The 18,635-nt window shown below is 41.4% G+C and overlaps 1 protein-coding gene across 15 annotated transcripts; it reads right to left on the bottom strand.

Moving 5' to 3' along the window:
* Positions 1 to 183: 183 nt before the first annotated feature.
* Positions 184 to 18,554, bottom strand: nktr (natural killer cell triggering receptor). Of its 15 annotated transcripts, XR_006024441.1 has the most exons (19): positions 17,937 to 18,241; positions 15,645 to 15,729; positions 14,676 to 14,750; positions 12,524 to 12,631; positions 12,005 to 12,049; positions 10,685 to 10,772; positions 8,826 to 8,855; positions 8,364 to 8,509; positions 7,178 to 7,409; positions 6,588 to 6,782; positions 6,327 to 6,417; positions 5,856 to 6,004; positions 2,455 to 5,283; positions 1,924 to 2,013; positions 1,753 to 1,812; positions 1,555 to 1,653; positions 731 to 866; positions 536 to 571; positions 184 to 400 (listed from the first exon to the last, which is right to left on the bottom strand). XR_006024441.1 is itself a non-coding variant. In XM_042067020.1 (18 exons), exons 3-18 carry the CDS (start codon positions 15,700 to 15,702, stop codon positions 797 to 799), a joined length of 4,365 nt encoding a protein of 1,454 aa, XP_041922954.1. In that variant the 5' UTR covers positions 15,703 to 15,729; positions 17,251 to 17,328; positions 17,937 to 18,241; the 3' UTR covers positions 184 to 796. The 15 variants fall into 15 exon arrangements, 11 of the variants coding, with proteins under 11 accessions (XP_041922954.1, XP_041922956.1, XP_041922953.1 ...); XR_006024439.1 differs by having other exon boundaries at positions 536 to 866; XR_006024440.1 differs by having other exon boundaries at positions 184 to 571.
* Between the last annotated feature and the right edge of the window lie 81 nt (positions 18,555 to 18,635).

Genomic DNA, 18,635 nt, shown 5'->3' with positions numbered 1-18,635 from the left:
GTTCATTGTGAATCCAGAATATTCTCATTTCTAGCATATAGCTTTAGAAATTTGAACTGTTCGCTGAATTTAAGTGTTTCGTTTCCTTTTTTCTGGAAAGCCCCCTGCACATAATTCAGGTGCAGATGGGCTGCTATATCAATACAGTACATTTACCTGAATAATAAGAAAACCAAATTCTCATTTATTGCAAAAGTATTTAATATTTGTTGATAGAGAAATCTGCATAGGCATTTCAGTGGTGGAAACAAGACAGAGTTATAAGACTGCTTTACATTCATGAGATAAAATAAAACAATGCAGTCGGTCTCAAAGACAAAGTTTGCTAGTTGCAAAAACAAATCAATTCCCATCTGTCTGTGCAAGAATACAGTAGGCTGTAAGGTGTCCTTTCCTACATCTGGAGAAAAACAAAAAAAATCACCCTTTCATAGACTTGTAAATCATGATACACAATGTCATTTCTATTTAATAATAGTAATTCTATATTACTATTTTTATTTTTTTTAAATAACAAAGGAGGAAACACAGTCACCTCCACTTCATGTTCGATTCACAGTATCCAACGACGCTACACAAACACAAAGATGGGTTTCAAACGCACCTAATGCAGACATTTATATATTTACAGTATAAACTTGATTACTTTACACCATGCGTTGCGTTTGGTTAAAATAAAAATATTCATCACTGAACAGTGATGACTGAAAGAACGTTTAAAATGATATACTTTGTGAACATTTGCTCTTAAAAAATGTGGAAAATGGCAAGATGGAACTCCTCAGTAGAGTGGCCCTTAGCTGTATCGACTGCTCTGACTGTGGCTCCTGCGTCTTGAAGAGGTCCGACTGTATGAGCGATACGACCTTCACAGGGAAGGAAAGGTACAATGAGCAAGATCCTCATTCTGAATTTAATTATGCTTACCTTTACTAAACAGAACAAGTTTATACAACAGTCATTGAGTGTCAACAGTGAAGAGAGATGCAATATAAACTAAATATATTCTATTCAACTTCAACAAGGAATGGGTTTGAGTTGGAGTTCTAACATGACCCACAATTATTCCTGATTTACGATTGAGATCTATTTAGTGATTCTGCATGCAAAACATTACAACGGGGAATAACAGGTACAGTACGTTCAAATTTGGTGGTGAACAGTGGTGAACATTTGTGGCGAATATGTTTTCTCTCAACAGTTAAATTTGAACGATTTTGTGTAAACATTCAATTTTAACAGCAACTCTTAGTCCAGCTCCACTGTATGTTTGCGGAGAATTCCAGCACCTCCTCAAGCTGTTTGTGAGTGTTCGCAAACGTTTGCGGAGGACTCAAGGCAAACAGAAAACTGTTTGCAAATGTTCACCTATGCTTGCGAATTTGAATACAACTCAGCTGCTTTTAGCTCTGAGGAGTCCTTAAGTTAAGACTAAAATGCCCACACTCTTTAGGAAATCCTCCTAAATCAGGTGCTTTATGAATACAGACCCTGAAGGGTAAAGTTAGTCAGCTTAGGTGAAGTGGCAAAATGTATGTGAAATCCACCCCTGACCTAGAATGGCGATCTGAGCTGTCACTCCTTCCTCGACGTCGTCTTCTGCTTGTGCTGCGACTCCTGCTGCGGCTGGAGTAGCTGTCGTAAGAATCAGACCTTCAACAAACACGAGCAAATAAACAAGAAAAGCATGCGACATATGCGTGCAAAACAGAATAGTAATATGTGTATTTTTAAATGATGAATTCCACAAACCTGGACCTTCTGCGTGGAGTGTACGAGCGACTTCTGGAATGACTCCTACTATAGGTTCGGCTTTTAAAACCAAAAAAACAAAACATTGATCATTTTATTCTCACTTGATGACACATCATGCTGCTAATGTGAGGGTCATTTTAGCCCATTACTTTTTTAGTGACGGCTCACCTGTGACTGCGATAACTCCTGTAAGTGCTGCTCCTGGATCGAGAACGTCCCCTACTGTATCGCCTTCTGCTACGACTTCTGCTATAGCTCCTGTAAGTGGTAAACAGTTTTACAAAATATGCATTCAATACAGCCTATAGATTTATAAAAAAATAATTTTATCAGTATACAATATGTGCATATTCATCAAAACTCATTTTATGAAAACATTGACATTGTTTGATCTAGAGGCAGGTTAACACATAATAAAGAATTTTATGTCTCGAAAATTATCTTTCCTTCAAATTTACAAGCAATTTCTTTAAATATTTACCTTTAACACTGATGTGTCAGTGATATGGCAATGCCAACAACCTATATAGACCCTTTCAACAATAAAAACAAAAACAATGCTTGAACGTTCTATTTGGGCCCCAATCTACTTCCTCTGCATTAAGATAACATATGGAATGTTAAAAAGGAAGCCTTGTGGGGCCAACTATGATGCTGATAATGGAACTCTTGAAAGGGTCCATACACAATGAAAATTACCTGGAAGAATAGCTTGAGCTCCTGGACCTGCTTCGTGAATGAGTGTAGGAGCGAGAGCGCCCTCTGGAGTGAGACCGGTCCCTTGAGGCAGAGCGGGATTTTGAGAGTGACCTGCTGTAAGACCCTTGGCCATCAGCATCTTCTGATAAGGATCTTTCATCGCTGGAGCTGTCCTGGTTCCTGGGCCTCTGGTTCAGACGGGCCGTCTTCCGGACCTCATCAAAGAGGGAACCTGGCCGTACTCGGTTCTTGCTCTTGATCTCGATCCTGAGACCAGGAGTTTTAGCTTCTGAGTTCTGAGAGGATCTGTGGGTTTTCAGAACAGTAGACACAACACTTGCAGCTTGTAGGGCAGTGATTCCTTTCAAGGGTTTCCACTTGGTATCAACCATCTGGTCTGCTACTTGGCTGCTTGATAATTGTTGGATTTCCTCATTTTGTCTTTGATACTCCACTGTTGAGGTAGGCTTAATCACATGCTTCCTTTCTACAAGTGGACTTCCGCTCTTTACAGGATTCTTTAAAGGTGATATACTTTTGGTCAGCTTCTGTGTCATCTCGACAACTATATGCCCTGTTGGCTCTGTGATGATCTCTGGAACGGTCTGGTGATCTGGGGTGCAAATGTCCATTTGATCATCTTGGGTTTCTTCTTGAGGATCATGCTTAGGATAATCAACACTGTTTTTGCCATCACTGTTATCAGGGACCAGGTGTTGTGCTGGACTTGTGTGGTAACTTGGCTTTGACCGTCTCCTTTTCATCAGATCATCATCTTCTTTAATTGATAAAGGTGTTGCAACCTCTGAGGAATTTTCTTGAGATGAAGAGTGGCCTCTTTCCACTTGATCCTCATTTCCCAAAACCCTGGGCTTTGATTGTGGGATGGTGCTTCTTTTGTGAGGATCTCTCAAGGCACTCTGTCTGCTTTGTTTGGTGTTCCTCCCTTGAACAACAGACTCATCTTCCTCCACCTCCTCCCCAAACTCCAAGGGAGGTTGCCAGTGGAAAGTCTCTTTCAGCTTTTGGTGTTTCTTCTTTGACCGCTTTGCTTTAGTTTTTGAATGATGGCTCCCTGACTTGGCAGAGTTCCTCCTCTTGTGCTTGTGTTTTCGCTTTGTTTTCTTAGACTTGTGCTTCTCCTCCACAGGTTGGTCCTCAGCACGATCTTTCACTACAGGGCTTTTCAAAGAAGGGGAAGTTAAAGCATGGGGCACTTGTTCAAGTGGCTTTCGAGGTTTCTCAGGAGAAATGTGGTCCCCATCAGATTCAGAAGTGGCCTCACCTTCTTCTTTGTCAGAAACGTGTTTAACATTAAGCATGGTTTGTTTCAGCACTGGCTTGTCTGCATCACTATCAGAGTCCCAGCCACCAGATGAACGTGTTTCGCTGATAAAAGGCATTGTTGGAACATCAACAGAACATTCCCAAGCAGACATGCCTTTGGGTTCTTCTGCTAGTAATGGCTTTGGATTGTGAGTCCTACCACTGCTAGAGAGAGTTGCACTAATCACATCTTTTTGTCCTTTGGACCCATTTTGATTGAAAATGGTAGCTTTCTGGATATTAGCGCCACTCTCTCTACATGACATGGCCATAATATCTTGGTCACCACTAGGCATTTTGTGCTGTGCGTCTTTGTGCTTTGTCTTTAGAGAACTGTAATGGTGTTTCTTTCCTAGCTCAGAGGACTTCCTCGTTGTGCTTCCCTGCCTGGGAGAGTCGTACGAATCGGATCTGCTGTACGATGAGGAACGACTGTCGTACTGGCCAGAGGAGTGAATCGTTGACCTGGAGCGGCCCCTGCTTCGGGACCTGCTACGAGAACGGCTACTTGAGGAAGGGCTGCGGGAGCGCCTATGAAGACTCCGGCTCCTGGTTGTGCGCCGTCCCAGGGCATCCACACCACTTGCATTATCAGGCTGAGTCTGACCACTGGACATGAGCTGCTTATGTAAGGCCAAGTTCATAAATTGGCCAGTTTGAGCAGTCGAAGGAGGAGTGGTCTTATCTTTGATCTCTTGAATACGAACGTATGATGGTTTCCATGGCTTCTGTCCTGGTTTCCATCGAGACGGAGGGGGGCTGTCACTGAGAGGAAGCACTGGTACATTCTCAGGAGCTGATGGGGGTGCAGCTTTGGGCTCTATGCTTGGAACAGTAGCCTGCAGTGGAACCGTCTTGGACTTGACACTGTCAGTCATCTTTGCTTTCCGAGGAGATCTGGACACATGCCGCCTTCTTGACTTTGACCTTCCCCTGTACCTGGATCTGGAGGTAGACCTGGACCTAGACCTAGTTCTGCTCCTAGACCTTGACAGAGAAGGTGACCTTGTCCTCGACCTTGATCTTGATCTGGACACTGATCGGCTTCTGGAACGTGTCCAGCTCCTTGACCTTGAAGATGATCTGAACTTCCTGTGTGACCGAGAGTAGCTCCGGGAATAGGACCTGCTCTTAGAGCGGGAGAAAGATCTTGAATCTCGAGAAGAACCAGATAACCGACCTTTTCTCTCAGATCCAGACCAGTCCCTTCTGACGGAGTGTCTCGAAGATGACAAAGAGCGAGATCTTCTCTCTGTATGGCTAGACAGCTTTGACCTCCCCCCCGAAGAATGAGACCTTTCTCCTTCCGACAATGAGGACCCTTTGGGCTGGTGTGTTGAGCTCTTGTGTCTCTTTGAGTGCTTGTGCTTCTTTTTCTTGCGCTTGGACCTTTTTCGGTCCTTTCTATGGTGGTGGTGTGGGCTTGAGTGGTCAGACCCATGGTCAGGTGACTGTTCCTTTGATCTGGACCTGGACCACGGGCTATCACTTCGGTCATCCCATCTAATGAGAAAATATTACATCTTATATTATAGAAAAAAACTGATACAGATTTTCTGCATTCTGCAAAGCAAAACCACTATCATAGCTACCATCCTACCATCATCTACCAAACAAGCATACCTGCCTCTTTTTTTTAATTTAAATGTTAATAATTTGTACACCTTCCTCACATTTACAGTTGAACATTTCACCAGGGTTCCCATACAATCTTTAAATTGAAGGCCATTGCATGGAGGTTCAAACCCTAATTCTCTCAAACTCAAGGACCCAACAAAAGATGCAATAAGACCCGGAATAAGGTTTGACACTGATACATTTTATAATGTGAGATTTACAGAAGCTCAGGGATTTTTATCAATTTAAGATACACAGAGGACTGAATGTGTAAATATTTCTCAATTATGTGATCTTCTTACCTCACAAAATATAGAAATTAACTTTCATTGACCCGTTATATTTATGTCTATCTTCAAAACATTTACAGGCCTTGGCTTTTTTTTTTTTTCAATGCTCCAATTCACAAAATTTCAAGGATTTCCGTGACCCTGATTTTAGACATCAATCAGTAGTACCTGTCTCCTTTGCTCCACTTCTCCACACTGGGAGCTTGGTACGTCTTTGTCCTCTGCATCTCCTCTTTCCAGTGTGGGGGGGTCTCACTGCTTCCCCGCTCTTCTTCGGACTCAGAGCCAGACTTTATACCAGGCGGAGTGTGGTACCTCTGCAGCCAGCGGGGGGGGGGGGGGGAAAAACAAAACAAGCCCCATCAGTAAACACGGCCACACTACAATCAAAACAGCAGAGGGCACAAATGGCATGGATTACCTCACATCCATAAGGTCAACATCAATGGCTTGCTTGGGGAATAAGAAAATAATCTTACAGTTCAAAATGATACTTTAAAGTGGGTGCTCAACCAAGCCACAGTGTACACCCTGAAAACTAAATACACATGGCTGAAACTAACTGTAATGTGTTACACTGAGTATGCTTTTCAATGGCAGTGCAAAAAAAGGAAAAGAAATAACATGTAAAATAGGTACCATTGTTCCACGGCCTTTGATCTTCCGTCCAGATTTGGTTACAGCTGGTTTCACATGGTCAGTGGAAGCCAAAGGGTTCTCTTGCTCAGAACTGCAAGAAAACAATATCATGATCAACATACTTATTGTTAACAACATAAAATATATTCAAAAAGAAAATGGTCTCAGCAACCTCAAGAGACAGACAAGACAAATTAAACATGCAGTTATAAGTTTAACCGCAAAGCTGCTAAAACCTGGCTACACCCTACTAATAACAACCTTAGGTTCTCCCTGGGTGAGTGTGAGTCGGGGACTGACATGTTTGGGTTCTCCTCCTGTACAGGCGCATCCCTTCGCAGCAGGAACCGGTTCTCTGGAACCGGTGGGATCTCCTCTGGACGAACCACAGGCTTCTCCCGTCGCACGTTTTGCTCCCTGTCTCCATCCTCCTTTACCTCTTGCTCTTCAGCAGGGCTGTGAATGAATTATGGGAAATGTTACACTGATTTCATGAAATGTGTTGCTTTTACTTTGAAGTCGATCTTTTACTGAGGGTTGATGAAAGGTATATTTGTTAAACGTTTTATATTTTAAGATATACTCCTTAGTTACAGTTAAGGTTTTTAGCAGATGCTTAATTATACATTCTATAATGACATATTAAGTTACTAAACAATTCAGAAAATGTTGGCTGGACAATTTTAAATTACAGCGTTTAGACAATGTATTAACCAACTTCATGAATTTCAATCTCTAGGACCAGCATCCTGGGGTATTTTTCCTAACTAAATTTGACAATAATCCCAAAGAGGGAAACAAGTGAATAAGTCAGATAGACAATTTTGTTTACATCCAAAATTGAACCTTACCTCCTTCTATCTAAAGGTATGTTTTCACTGTGTCTCTCTCTTCTTTTCGACCCTCTCCTCCTCCTCTTCATTGAGTGTTTGCTCTTGGAGGTCTTCTTCCTTTTGTGGTGTCGATATTTTCCTCTGGACTCGACCTCTGATTCCTCGGAGGAGTAACTGTAGGGAGACTCTGAAGAGCTGAGCGAGGAATCAGCAGAGTCCAGTGCAGCTCGCCTCCTCTTGCCTCTGAGGACTGCAAAGAGTTCACATTCAGATGTTAAAATGAAATCACTACAAAGCAAAATTTATTTAACACTGAAATATGAATGAACACTGAAATATAACCGACTTAGTGTCATTTTGTAGTCATTTTAACCTATATTTAAAAACAAAAGTTATGAGGATTTCAGCTAGCATATTGTATTTCAACACAACACATTTTGATTGTCCAGTACAATGAACTGGACTGGCCCTTGCCACAACTCTCCTGGCAAGGGTCAAATTCATACATTTACAGTCAGTGGAAATATAACATACGTTTAACACACACACACACACACACACACACACACGAAAGACTGAGCTGTTGATGCAAAAATAAACAGCCACCCAGAGGTTGACTGAAGTTCATACACCATGTTGCCATAACAGAGGCTTCACACTATATTGCAGTGTTCAAAAGCAAGCTGGTGACAGGATTCAGAAATACAGCAGGCACTGCCAGGGGGCACAGAGGATTGCATGGCTGATCACAGCTCAATGGGAGATCAGGTTACAAGCTGCCCTCTAAAGCTAGGCAAATGCGCTTGCATCAAAATGCCATCCTCTTATGCACTGCGCAGATATGACCCAGAAACAGCTGACCTGGTCCTCTTGGAAGGGCGGAGACTGACAAGGAATTTTAAAAGGGCCCAGCAGCTACCTCATGGTAAAGTCTTAAAACGTATGGTGGCCCTCGTGTGCAATATGGACAACAGTATTATTTTATTTATTTATGAATGATATATTTATTTATTTTAGTTATTTAACTGTAAACGAATAAGTGTTGTGTTAACAAACTGTGCATAAATGTCTGAATGCGCAGTAAGTGAAAAATATCAAAATGGCATACAGCCAAAAAGAAATGCAACCACAGCAGCAATGTTGTGAACCTGAACACAGTAGCGAATGAGGACCCCAAGAAAGGAAAAGGACCCCCCCTTCTCACCGTCGTTTGCGGATTTGGTGATCAGCTGTCCACAGTCAATCACTCTGACGTCAGCATAAGGTCTGCTGGCAGAGTCCGTTTTCAGGCCCTCGATTTTCTTGATCACCTCAAAGCCGGAGATCACCAGCCCGAAGACAACATGGACCCTGAGGGAGAAAGCACAAGCACTGGTCAACATCCCCTGGCACCTGCAGACTCTGAAGCCAATTTTGGAGGAAGAAGACTATATTCACTCGTTTAAACACTTGACCTAAACTTTCTTAATATTCTTTCTCAGGCCTGAGAGTCACATTCTGAGATCTTTCCATTCTTTTAAGTAGTAGCTTCAGCCACTGCACTTCGGTTATAACTAATACATCCAGGACTTCTTTTAGTTCTCTGAATAGTCCGTTAGCATCTGTGCTAACCATGATTCTTCTGATCTGAACACAGCAGGAAACGATGATTAGAGTGTGAACGTACCCATCCAGGTGTGCCGCCATCTTTGTAGTGCTGTAATGACAATGGAGGAGAGCAACCCAGACACGTAGACCGGTAGTCGGGCCAGTTCAGCACACATAGAAGAGAGAGAGAAGATGGAGGAACAATGAGGGTCTGCACTGACTCCTCTAACATAAGTGCAGTAAAATCAACAAGAACATCTGACATTTGCCCGTAAATAAACAACCCGTGCCATATAGTCTTGGGAGACATGAGGAATTGAAAAATGGATCCGCCAAAGATCCACGATCTTTTCCTACATACAAATTAAAGGAGAATAATCGACGTAATGATAAACAATAGTGCATTTCTGGAAAACCGCAAAAGAGATTTAAAATAAAAAAAATAAATAAACAATTGTGAATAAAAGGTCTGAGGAAACTTTTATTTATATAAGAAAAAATTAAATCAGACAACGGCTTGATTAACAATCTGTTCTACAACCACATAAATAAATACCGTACTTGTATTCCAATTGCTTTACCATTTTGAAATTTGCATTTACAAATTCAACATGTTTTAATCTCTATAGACTGAAGACTGAATAAACATGAACCATCCCGAGTGCAACATTAAAAAAAAGAAATAAAGAAAGCCTGTGGGTGTAGTGAACACAAACTAATCAATCATAAATACACAAGTCAGGAGAGAAGCACAGCCTTGGAGTAACACATTACCTTGGAGGAGCTGGATGCTAGAGTTTCTGCAATTTTACACAAAAACGGCAAGAGAAAAAATGTAACATTGGTAGGCAAAAAAAGAGTCCAAGTCTTTTGTCATTTTGTATATTTTTCTAAATGCATAGTTTAAGAGGAGGTCAAAGGGGGGGAATGAGTATGTTGAGATTGTCTGTACCACACATACATAAATTAGATTATGTAGTGCTTCCCAGAAACAACAACAACAACAACAACAAAAACAAGACACACAAATGGGGATTGCTACTCTGGTCAAGGAGAGGACAAAGTAGAGTAATCTAGCGGCCAGCAGAACTACGGGGACAAGAAAAAAACAAACATGCCAGACAGAGAAAACAAATAAAAACCAATCAACGGAAGAAACTAGACAAAACTAAAGCACAGTCCCTAGCTGATAGAAGCCTTGTGCAAGGCTTGTTTCTTTTCCAAAATGGTAAGTTCGCAACAAAGTTAATGTGAGCATACATAGTCCACAAATCTACATTAAGATTAAATACATTACATTTAACCTACATATTTTCCCAAACAAAATGACTGCACTCAGTCCTACAATAAGCAAAGACTATTAACACCACATAAATATCAGCACATTACACACTTAATGAGCACCAAAATGCTTGTCTAAACAGTAAAAGGAAGCTCTAAAAGAAGCTGATACACTTCTTTCTAATAAAGCCTCAATGAGGCTCTAGAACAAACTAACAGTCTATGGAGAGGCATTTAAAGGGACAACAACTGCAAAACTGCAGGAAAGCAAGTCTCACATTGTTTTACATATCTTGAGTGAACTATTACTGAAAGTAAAAAGTAAAGTAAAATACATATCTTATATAGGTAAATAGTCAAGTAAAATACATATCTTGTATGGCTAAACTATCAACATTATTATCAACTAATTATCAACATTATTATCAAAAGGGAAACACTGCTTTAGATGGCTGCGTCTTGAAATGTAAATATTTGAGATGGCGGAGACTTCCTTTCTCTGCAATAAAGTGGCAGCGGAATCACTGACTTTTAGCCAATGGAGTCCCTTTAAATGGACTGGGGGGTAAAGTGGGTGTGGTTTGGGGGAATGGCGTGATGACATCTGTGTGCACAGTGCGTCCCAGACCCCCTGGTGACAGAGTGAAGTGTACTCACATGAAGAACTGGGAGCCGTTGGTGTCCTTGCCCCTGTTGGCCATGGACAAGAGGAAGGCTCTGTCGTGTTTGAGAATAAAGTTCTCATCTGTTTGGGGTGGGGGATGGAGAGAGAAAGAGAATTTGAAGAGAGTGAGAGGTGGGCTCTGGAACTATGAAACAGTGTAAGGCCTTTCCTCAAAGAGGTCCTGAGAGAGATATCTGTTCATTTTTATTCAAATTTGGCGGCACTAATTAACACCGTACAATTTTTACCTCCGACAAGGAAGTTAGGTTTTCTGGTACAGTTTGTCCATAAGCAGAATTGTAAAAACAAAAAAAAAGCTGTCAGATTTTCACAAAGCTTTATGGAAAAGTGTAGCATCTGAAAGAACCCAGTATATTTTTGAGTAGATCCGAATCATGGTTAGGCTAATGTTGCAAGATTTGTCATTTGACTTTGATGGAGGTCTGCACTCTCCACGTGCCTTTCTTACTGATTCAAGGCCTACAGTTTGTGAAATACACAGAAAAATAACAAGAACCTCTGTAAATGCAACAACCATGTGACAGATGTAGCAAAATAAAGTTCTATTCAACTTGCAATAATCTCATCTGAACTATATCTTCTAAATTCTACTTTTTTTTGTATGGGGGCAGTGAAACAAAATCAAAATCTCACCAAAACAAAAAAAAAAGTGCTCCAAACTTAAAAATAGACATCTGGCAAAAAACATCTTAACCCTAATAAAAGCCTCCGGCCTAAACACATTCAAGTTATTTCAGGAGCTTCTTTACGACACCACAAAAGGAGCCCCGAATCTCAGACATCCATCCATCCATCCTTCAAACCCAAAAGCACTGCAAATAAACGCTGTGAGCCTTCAGTTCACACAGGGAAGATGGACAAGGAGGGGGGAGAATAGATGTTTAGATTGTGTAACTGCACTGTGCACATCTCTTACCTTTTCATTGCAAAAGACCACACTCTCTATAAATAAAAGAATATGTTGAACATTTTAGGCAGGAAGATTGGATCTTTTAATAAAGAGAAAAAATGCCTAGCCCTCATGCTGTCACAGAGAAAGCCACTTTACAAAAAAAGAAAAGAAACAATTCAAGAAGTCACAATCTACAAGTAACGTTTTGCATTAGATGTGTATGCTTCTCTGGAATCCCATGCACGAGTCTAGCTGTCCATGCTACTTTTAACACATGCAAAGGCAGTTAGGACAGAGGAATAGAGAGGAGTAGCTGGTTATTTCGGATATGAGTTGAGTGACATTAGCAATCCAGGTTGTTTCACATCTTGTTTGGCAAGTAGTTAAGGCAGCCTCTTACCTTCAAAATAGCCACCATATATAGACTCTCCTCCTCTTCCATTGCCTACAAATGAAAATGAAAATCATGAGATGTGCACATCTTCCCCCCTTCCAAATTGAATCAGAAGTGACATTTAACAGAAAGTATCATTGTTTAATCTTTTGTTCTTGAGCAGCCGTGGCCCACTGGTTAGCACTCTGGACTTGTAACCGGAGGGTTGCCGGTTCGAGCCCCGACCAGTGGGCCGCGGCTGAAGTGCCCTTGAGCAAGGCACCTAACCCCTCACTGCTCCCCGAGCGCCGCCGTTGAAGCAGGCAGCTCACTGCGCCGGGATTAGTGTGTGCTTCACCTCACTGTGTGTTCACTGTGTGCTGTTTGTGTTTCACTAATTCACCGATTGGGTTAAATGCAGAGACCAAATTTCCCTCACGATATACTTATATATATACTTAATTCATCTCAGTGAGATCCTGACCATAGTCAACCTGCTATTTGTGTACAGCAAGTTTTCAGAACCAAGACTGATGGTCTACCTACCCTCAGTGAAGTCTCCACCCTGGATCATGAAGTTCTTTACTATACGGTGGAAAGTGGAACCTTTATAGCATAGCTTTTTCCCTGTCGTTTTACTGGTTCCTTTTTCACCTGTAAAATAACATAGATAAACACATTAGAGTTTCCACATCTTAGCAAGCATTTACCCAAAGGGCAGACTCTAATGTCCTCAGATATCAATACATGTAACATTCTAATTACCCTAGTAATACTAATATAAAAACACAATGACACAAGATAGACACAAGAATAACAACATAGTTTGAGTGTCAAGCATTTCCTGTTGCCAGAGATAGCAAGCATTGCATATTTAATGGTCTCTTCCTTCCGACACTCCTATCTGAACTCCCTGGACAACTCAGATGTCAAACACATGCTTTCCAATCGATTTAAGGTTCTCGTACCCGCACACCTGACTGGGACAATGAAGAGTTTTATGACCACATAATAGGTTCAAACAGGTGGGTCAAAGGAAGGACAGACATGAAAAATGCAAAGCAGCAGCAGTTATAATCCACATGACGAATAAACTCTGATTTACTGCTATGTCTCTTAGCGCTGTGAGGAGCAAGCTTCAGCCAACTGTCAGTCTTGCATATTCACCGGGTGATGATTGTGAAACTCTTGTGGGGGATTATTGTGGAGTGGCTGACGAAAACAGCCAGCAATGTGGCCAGGCTGCTCTCGGGTTGCTAACGTGTGGACATGTTGCTGAAGTAACTTGAGATTTTTTTTTTTTTTTGGCTTCCCGTTCTCAGGAGGAATCAATGAGAATAGCCAGATATGGGGCCAAGGACAGGGGAGAAAGAGACACAGAACTCAACACAGACACACCATATGTCTGTCCTTGCTGAACTCTTGTTACCTAACCTAGCAGGCATGGAGAAAAATGATCAGTCATACTGCAGTTGCCTAGTGCTTTGTAATTTGCTACCATACACCATCAGTGCTTCTCTTGGCCATCTACCTTAGAAGGCCTAGAGAAGAACTGGTGGTGTTTGGAGAACAGACTGTACCTGCTGAGCAGATTGGAAAAAAGAGAGAAAGAGAAAGAAAAAGACAGCAAGAGAGAGAGCAAGAGAGAGAGAGAGAGAGAGAGAGAGAGAGAGAGAGAGAGAGAGAGAGAGAGAGAGAGAGAGAGGCTTCACTCAATCCATTTTCCTTTAAAGCTGCCTACAGATGACCCGCTCATCTATACAAAAATGTGATATGGGAGCTATTTTGTTACATTCCTCAGAAAGAGCCTGTTAGAGGGATAAGCGTTTCACATTTTAAAAGTGTTGAACCAGCACAATATAGCGTTATATTGCTACATCAATGCAATTTTTTTTTGTTCATGGTAATGGTGAAAAGGTATAGACCCTTTCAACTACATAAACAAACATGCGTTCCCATGGCATTTCTGGTGGTACAGAAAACAACATTGAGCTAATGGTAACTTGGGGATAAATAAAAATAAAATAAAAAAACTCTTAAAGTTGACCTTTAATAGAACACTGCATTAAAGTCTGATACATTTTCATAACTAAACCAGAAACTGTCTAGGAACAGATTGAAAGGGCCTATAGTTGATGCAACAGTACCTGAGTTTCATTTTAAGCACATTGATGAAAATGTAGCTAAATGTGAGGTCAAATGTGAACCTGTGCATTGGGGGGCAGCCGTGGCCTACTGGTTAGCGCTTCGGACTTGTAACCGGAGGGTTGCCGGTTAAAACCCCGACCAGTAGGCACGGCTGAAGTGCCCTTGAGCAAGGCACCCTCACTGCTCTCCGAGCGCCGCTGTTGTTGCAGGCAGCTCACTGCGCCGGGATTAGTGTGTGTGCTTCACCTCACTGTGTGTTCACTGAGTGCTGAGTGTGTAATTCACGGATTGGGATAAATGCAGAGACCAAATTTCCCTCACGGGATCAAAAGAGTATATATACTTATACTTATACTTGCTGTGCTGTGCTAATTAAAAAGAACACTCTCCTTATCAAGGTGGGATCCAAATGTAAGGTTGTCAGGGCAACTTTAACAAAGCATCAAGTGACAAGACTATGAAACTTTTGCAGAGAGCAATGAAGATGGGTCATTATATTTGTATTCTAAATCAGTCATTTATCCCAGAGAAATTAAAAACAAATTCTCACCAGTGCACAAACAGAGAAAGTTTTTGCTTGTCTTCGGACAGATATCGGAGAAAAGTTGAAAGACAATACGTCCGACTATAAAACAAAACAGAGGGGAAAAAATGAGACATGACAGGTCACTGTTTAAAATACGCACATTCAAGACATAACACAGCTGCAAGGTTCTCGCGATGCCTCTGGCCCCTCCTTCAACAGTGATGGGATTGTACATGAATGCAGTTCAAGCACAAATTGTTTTCCCTCATAGAATTTCCTCATACTTTCCCAGCCACATTCTCTCACAGAACGTGTTGCATTTCATGAAGATGCAATAACACAATTAATAGCAGCTCCATGCACACTAAAACATAGTGGTCAGTACGCCAGTCCCTGTTTACCTTGGCCCTACTGGTCTTAACAGCATGTGTTGTAACATGCTAATAACAAGCAAGTAGTGCAAGAAGCACAGCTCAACCCAGTCTGTGGCTGATTAAAATAACACTGCAGGGCATAGGGCCTCAGCAACTCTTCACCCAGAAGTTTACGGCAAGGTATTTTAACAGCTTTCCTCCTAAAAACGCCTTAGCAGCAGACTGAATTATGTGGAGCTGGAAAAGGTATGCACACCCGAATTGCTACAGAAAACCCTGAAGCCATATTATCTTCACCGCATTTCAGCATTACAATTACCTTTGAAATGTTAACTCTCTAAAACAACTTGTATGATTCAGCATAAAGTAAGGACAATTGGGCCTACAGTCATTTTAAATATAGGCTAATAAATATGGCCTCTCTATACTGTACATGCAAACGTACATTTTGTTTTGTCTTTTTTTGTTGTTCTGAAAAAGATGTCCAAGACCTACAATTGTTCTGTGTACACATTTACTCGTATAGACAGCACACCCCTACAGAGCAAAGGCACTGTGTGAAATATGGCCAATTATAAAACAATATATTTTTTGAATGAACTGAAAAGCCTCTTCTTACCTGGCTCCCGATTGATCTCCACATCAAAGTAGCACTGGGGCCGTTCTTTAACCCCCATGGTGCTACTGAGAACAGTCTAGGCTCCCTGAAACACCAAACATACAAACACATGTAACCACCTTAAAACCTAATTCTCCTCTAGAACAATGTATTGAAGTCACAAGTCTTTCTAACAATAGATTCTTTCTGGGTTTTTGGCAGGTGAATATGTGTACACCGTGCTGAGCTGAGAAGGAAGTGCAATATTTCTTACAGGGTAGAAAGAGAGGGAGAGGGAGAAAGAGAAAGAGAGAGAGAGAAATGGGATAGCCTAACATTCCCCAAGAGGGGAGGAGTGCCTGCCACATGCCAATCCACACTCGTGCCCCTCCAACCAAAGCCCTTTCTCTTATCTTTTACCCACCCCCAACTCAGCCACTCCAACTGTTGCTAAGCCAGAGAGTAGGCATGAGCATCGAGTATCCACCAAGGCTATTACTTGGCCCTCTAACAATGTTGTGAATGAGCTGGAGCTGTGGACCAGGGGGATTGGATGGGTTTACTGCTCGCTAGTGTCAGAATTACAGGGCTAAACTGGGAGATAAACTGACAGTGAAGGATGCAGAAGAATATACAGTGGCAGGCTTCCCTCAGCACGCAATGGATACAGTAATGGCTACTGCTTACTCAAGTAGGTTAGAGCCTTAGGTTCTGTAAAATTCCTTGAGAATCTTATAGACCAAAAAAAATAGCTTATTGAATTTCAACTGAACTGGAAAATAAAAGCTCAGAACCAAACATTCTCTGAATGCACAATGGGTGATCACTTTCACTCATGTGACTGCAATTTGTTTCGCACATCAAAGCCACAAGAGAAACCACTAGATTTATTTTATTATTTAAAAAAAAAAAACATGTTTAGCTTCACCGCTGAAACACTAAAGAGCTCAAGATAACCTCATTAAGTCTGCTCATTTCCTGTCTTTGGACACACATACCATAGAGAAACACGCATATATATTCTAAAAAGACTTCACACAGAGCCCTACTCCCCAAAGCTGCTCAACCTTCATGTCAAAAATCCACACAGAAACAGATCAGAGACCGTTCTCATTTACACAACTCCATCTTGTTTGACAACTTTACATACATTCCTCTACTTGTTTAGCCACAGTTTTAGCAATAACTAACAGATCAAATGCTTGAAATGTTTAAGCTACACCTTGGGGGTGGGGTTGCCAGCTATAAATAGTACTGTTTTCTCAAGTGCACATTCTTCGGCTACATGACCTAAATGCTAGCAAATAGCTAAAAGCAGGTAGGCGAAGGTTGTCAGCCTGTCAAGCATTATTAAAATACATTGATATTGATGATGATGCCCCCCCCCCCCCCCCTCACCGGTCTGTGAGTAAATAGTACTCGCTAACGTTAGTATGGATACGTGACATTAAAGAAATGACTGATATTAACCAAAACTAGTGCTATAACCTTCCATGTTTAAGGGATTATCAATGAATTTGTTAAATGAGACCTAAACAAAGTAGTTTATCATGTAAAGACAAAATCCCTGACTCCCCATTTGGTGCGACAGACAGCACTTTACTCTAGCAGCTAACGTTAACGTTACCTGCTTCATCACATGCAAAAACACATGCAGTGGTCAGCCAACCTGACTAGCACACAAGCAATGGCTCCGTTGTATTTCCTGCAATAGCAACACGTCCATAAAGCATGAGCTGGATATATACTGATACTGTAAATGACAAGATCTTGCCCGTAAAAACACAAAATCAACTATCTGCAAGAGCTAACCTTAAGTGTTGAAGGCTTTATGATACCTAACGTTTTTACATAATTCAAAAAGGCTAACGTTACCGTTCTAAAAGAAACCCTTCTGTCTCAGGAAAAGGCAGCCTTTATTTTGTCACTAAGCTAACCGTTGCTCTATAAGTTGCTACAAAATATTGTATTACAGAAATGCAGTTGAATATAACATGCATTGTCAGTAACATCAAGACACCTGAATGTATTACTTTCCAATCTATATAACATTTCAGCCAATCTTAGCATATAGAAGGCTGCCTAATTTGATAGCATAGTTTGCGACTAGCGAGCTAGCTAGCATCGATTGTGGACTCACAAGAAGATGTCTCGTCGTCGGTGTGGTTATCTTATCTTTTCACCGACAAACAGAAAGGGTCAATCGTGATAATCGTGTTCTGACTAGAACTTTGCTTTGACAGACATTACAACATATGCGGATACGAGGCCTGAGATTACCAAACGAGTTCACTTTGACCGACTCTACCTTACCTGTTCTGTCCTAGCGAAGCTTTGTATTAGACTACGCCGAATGAATTCCCCACCACCAGGCTCAAATGTCCCCAGCTCGGTATCTAGACTAGGAACTTGGAAGGGTCATTTCAGGCAACATGGTCGGTTCGGTGCATATAAAATGAAGAGTCCCCGTTTTTGTCAATTTTGTTAGTATTTTGAGGAATAATGAACTGTCCTTAAAATTGTAAAAAAAAATCTATCAATGTTATCAAGTTTTAAATATTTGTTGTCGTTGACATTAGAGTGGCGCGCTCAGACCAACAGTCAACAAAAGTGAAACTGCACAAGCCACCGATAATGCGTAGGCGTGTGTGATGATAGGTGATAAGGTTCATCTTGAACAAATGCATGTGGCAGGGAAGTTGACTTGGACCCAGTAGGCTAGTATGAAAATTGTAAATATGAGACATTCTCAATATTGCCCCGTAACCAAAAACTCAACCGAGACAACTGAACTGCTGCTGTTGTCTCTTACATTGGGTTGCTGTGGTGTGGTCAAGAATGCCTACAAATTGAGATGCTTTAGTAGCTCGTCATTCAGGAATGATAAGCATATTACCAGAACCCTTTACCGTAAAATGTATTGCAAAATGCCGTAGAACCAGGTCGACCAAGCTCTCCGCCTGTATCTGTTTCTTTAAGAAGCTTTGACGGAAAGCGGAAGACAGCTATGTC

The sequence above is a fragment of the Alosa sapidissima genome, chromosome 17 (assembly GCF_018492685.1).
Source record: "Alosa sapidissima isolate fAloSap1 chromosome 17, fAloSap1.pri, whole genome shotgun sequence".
In the NCBI taxonomy this organism is placed as follows: Eukaryota; Metazoa; Chordata; class Actinopteri; order Clupeiformes; family Clupeidae; genus Alosa; species Alosa sapidissima.
Note: the sequence above shows the minus strand (reverse complement) of the source record. Positions and strands in the feature narration are given on the sequence as shown.

Excerpts from the sequence above, each read along its gene's own strand:
- nktr (XM_042067022.1), bottom strand. The coding sequence starts at position 15,702 with ATGGGGGTTAAAGAACGGCCCCAGTGCTACTTTGATGTGGAGATCAAT. Across the intron at positions 2,014-2,454 it reads AGCTCAAGCTATTCTTCCAG|GAGCTATAGCAGAAGTCGTA; the intron begins GTAATTTTCATT and ends TACCACTTACAG. Across the intron at positions 1,654-1,752 it reads ACTCCACGCAGAAGGTCCAG|GTCTGATTCTTACGACAGCT; the intron begins GTTTGTGGAATT and ends TGTTTGTTGAAG.